The sequence below is a fragment of the Eimeria mitis genome, genomic scaffold, assembly GCF_000499745.2.
Source record: "Eimeria mitis Houghton genomic scaffold, Emh_scaff3652, whole genome shotgun sequence".
Taxonomy (NCBI): domain Eukaryota; phylum Apicomplexa; class Conoidasida; order Eucoccidiorida; family Eimeriidae; genus Eimeria; species Eimeria mitis.
Genome location: NW_013571995.1, coordinates 1,988 through 3,682, shown reverse-complemented (window position 1 = coordinate 3,682; position 1,695 = coordinate 1,988). Strand labels below are relative to the sequence as shown.

At 42.9% G+C, this 1,695-nt stretch overlaps 1 protein-coding gene across 1 annotated transcript in view; it reads left to right on the top strand.

Moving 5' to 3' along the window:
- Positions 1-349: 349 nt before the first annotated feature.
- Positions 350-1,695, top strand: part of EMH_0068230 (uncharacterized protein) — a gene marked incomplete at both ends in the record, with an annotated part of 1,756 nt that continues 410 nt past the window's right edge. The window contains 5 exons of the mRNA XM_013498712.1: positions 350-370; positions 515-571; positions 743-1,052; positions 1,276-1,359; positions 1,597-1,619. Of these exons, the coding sequence (XP_013354166.1) occupies positions 350-370; positions 515-571; positions 743-1,052; positions 1,276-1,359; positions 1,597-1,619 (495 nt within the window). The remainder of the gene's footprint in view (positions 371-514; positions 572-742; positions 1,053-1,275; positions 1,360-1,596; positions 1,620-1,695) is intronic.

Below are 1,695 nucleotides of genomic sequence, written 5' to 3'. Positions count from 1 at the left end.
ATATATATATATATATATATATATATATATATATATATATATATATATATATATTTGGGGTGTATGTACACCTCAGCATCTGTGACGTCGAGCCGAGTGGATGAACAGCCGGAAAGCTTTGATGCAGAGGCAACAGCAGCAGCAGCAGTTGCAGCAATAGAGGAAGAAATAGAAAAAAGTTTTATTGAGTTAAATAAAATAAAAGATGAATTTCATAAACAAATACAAACAATAAAAGAAAATGCACAAATGAAAAGAGAAGAAATTCAAGAAGAAGAACAACAAAAAGATAACGGTACACAAACTATACATCCTAAACCCTAAACCCTAAACCCTAAACCCTCAATCAATGGCGATCTGCTGTAACATTGCTACGACTTAAACCCTACCCCGAAACCCTAAACCCTAGACAACAACTTAGTCTGAAATGTGCACCTGGGGCTTATCGATTAGGGTTTAGGGTTCAGGGTTTAGGGTTTAGGGTTTAGGGTTTAGGGTTTTGCGTGGCTCAGAGAGGCAAGAGGCGGAAGCGACCGTCAATAAAAGCATTCAACACCAAAGAGCTTTACAGGTCGGGTTGCAGGCTTTCTACACAACAGAGAGGGTTTAGGGTTTAGGGTTTAGGGTTTAGGGTTTACGGTTCGAAGATCAAGGGTCTATAGAGTTTAGGGTTTAGGGTTTAGGGTTTAGCGCTTAGGGTTTAGGGTTTAGGGTTTAGGGCTTAGGGTTTTGTTTTCTATAGAGCAAACGCCTGGCAACGCTCCCAAGCCTTTTGCTTGAGGCGGAGTCAGCAAGCCGAGCATCTGCAGCAAAGAAGCAGCAGCAGCAGCAGCAGCAGGAAGATGAGCAGCAGCAGCAGCAAGGATCCAAGCAGCAGCAGCAGCAGCAGCAGCAGCAGCAGCAGCAGCAGCAGCAGCTGCAGCAGCTAGAAAATATTCTGAAATCTGTGCAGCTAGAAGAGCAGCTGCTGCAGGAATTAAAAAGCCTCAAATTAGATGAACAAACTTTGTTTCTCGAAGATGCAAAAAGAAAAGATCAAAGATTTGTTGACAGTAAACCCTAAACCCTAAACCCTAAACCCTAAACCCTAAACCCTCAAATATAAATCCTAATTCTATAAACCCTAATCACCAGCAATTCAATGAATGGTCATAAGGGGGGGTTTTGTTACAATAAAAGAATCAAAACGAGGGTTTAGACTTCAATACAGACGGATTAGGGTTTAGGGTTTAGGGTTTAGGGTTTAGGGTTTAGGGTTTTGAGTTGCTGGTGAAGGCATAAACGACCAAAAGGAAGAACTGAAAGCAACCGCAGCACTGATGAACGCCGAGTATGACGCTCTCAGGCAGCAAGCAGACAGTAAACCCTAAACCCTAAACCCTAAACCCTAAACCCTAGACCCTAGACCCTAATCTCTAAACCCTAAACCCTAAACCCTTAGCCCTCGATCGAAAGCTTGTGATGTATCATCTGCTGGTAGTAGCAAGTGCAACGGAGTAACACCCCAAAGAAGCCTCTTAGGGTTTAGGGTTTAGGGTTTAGGGTTTAGGTTTTAGGGTTTAGGGTTTAGGGTTTAGGGTTATGTGGCGTTTGCAGTCGAGCTTCTACGCCTTGAACAAGTGATGCTTGCACAGAGGAAACAAGTGCTGGTGAATTATCCTAAACCCTAAACCCTAAACCCTAGCCACCAGACTG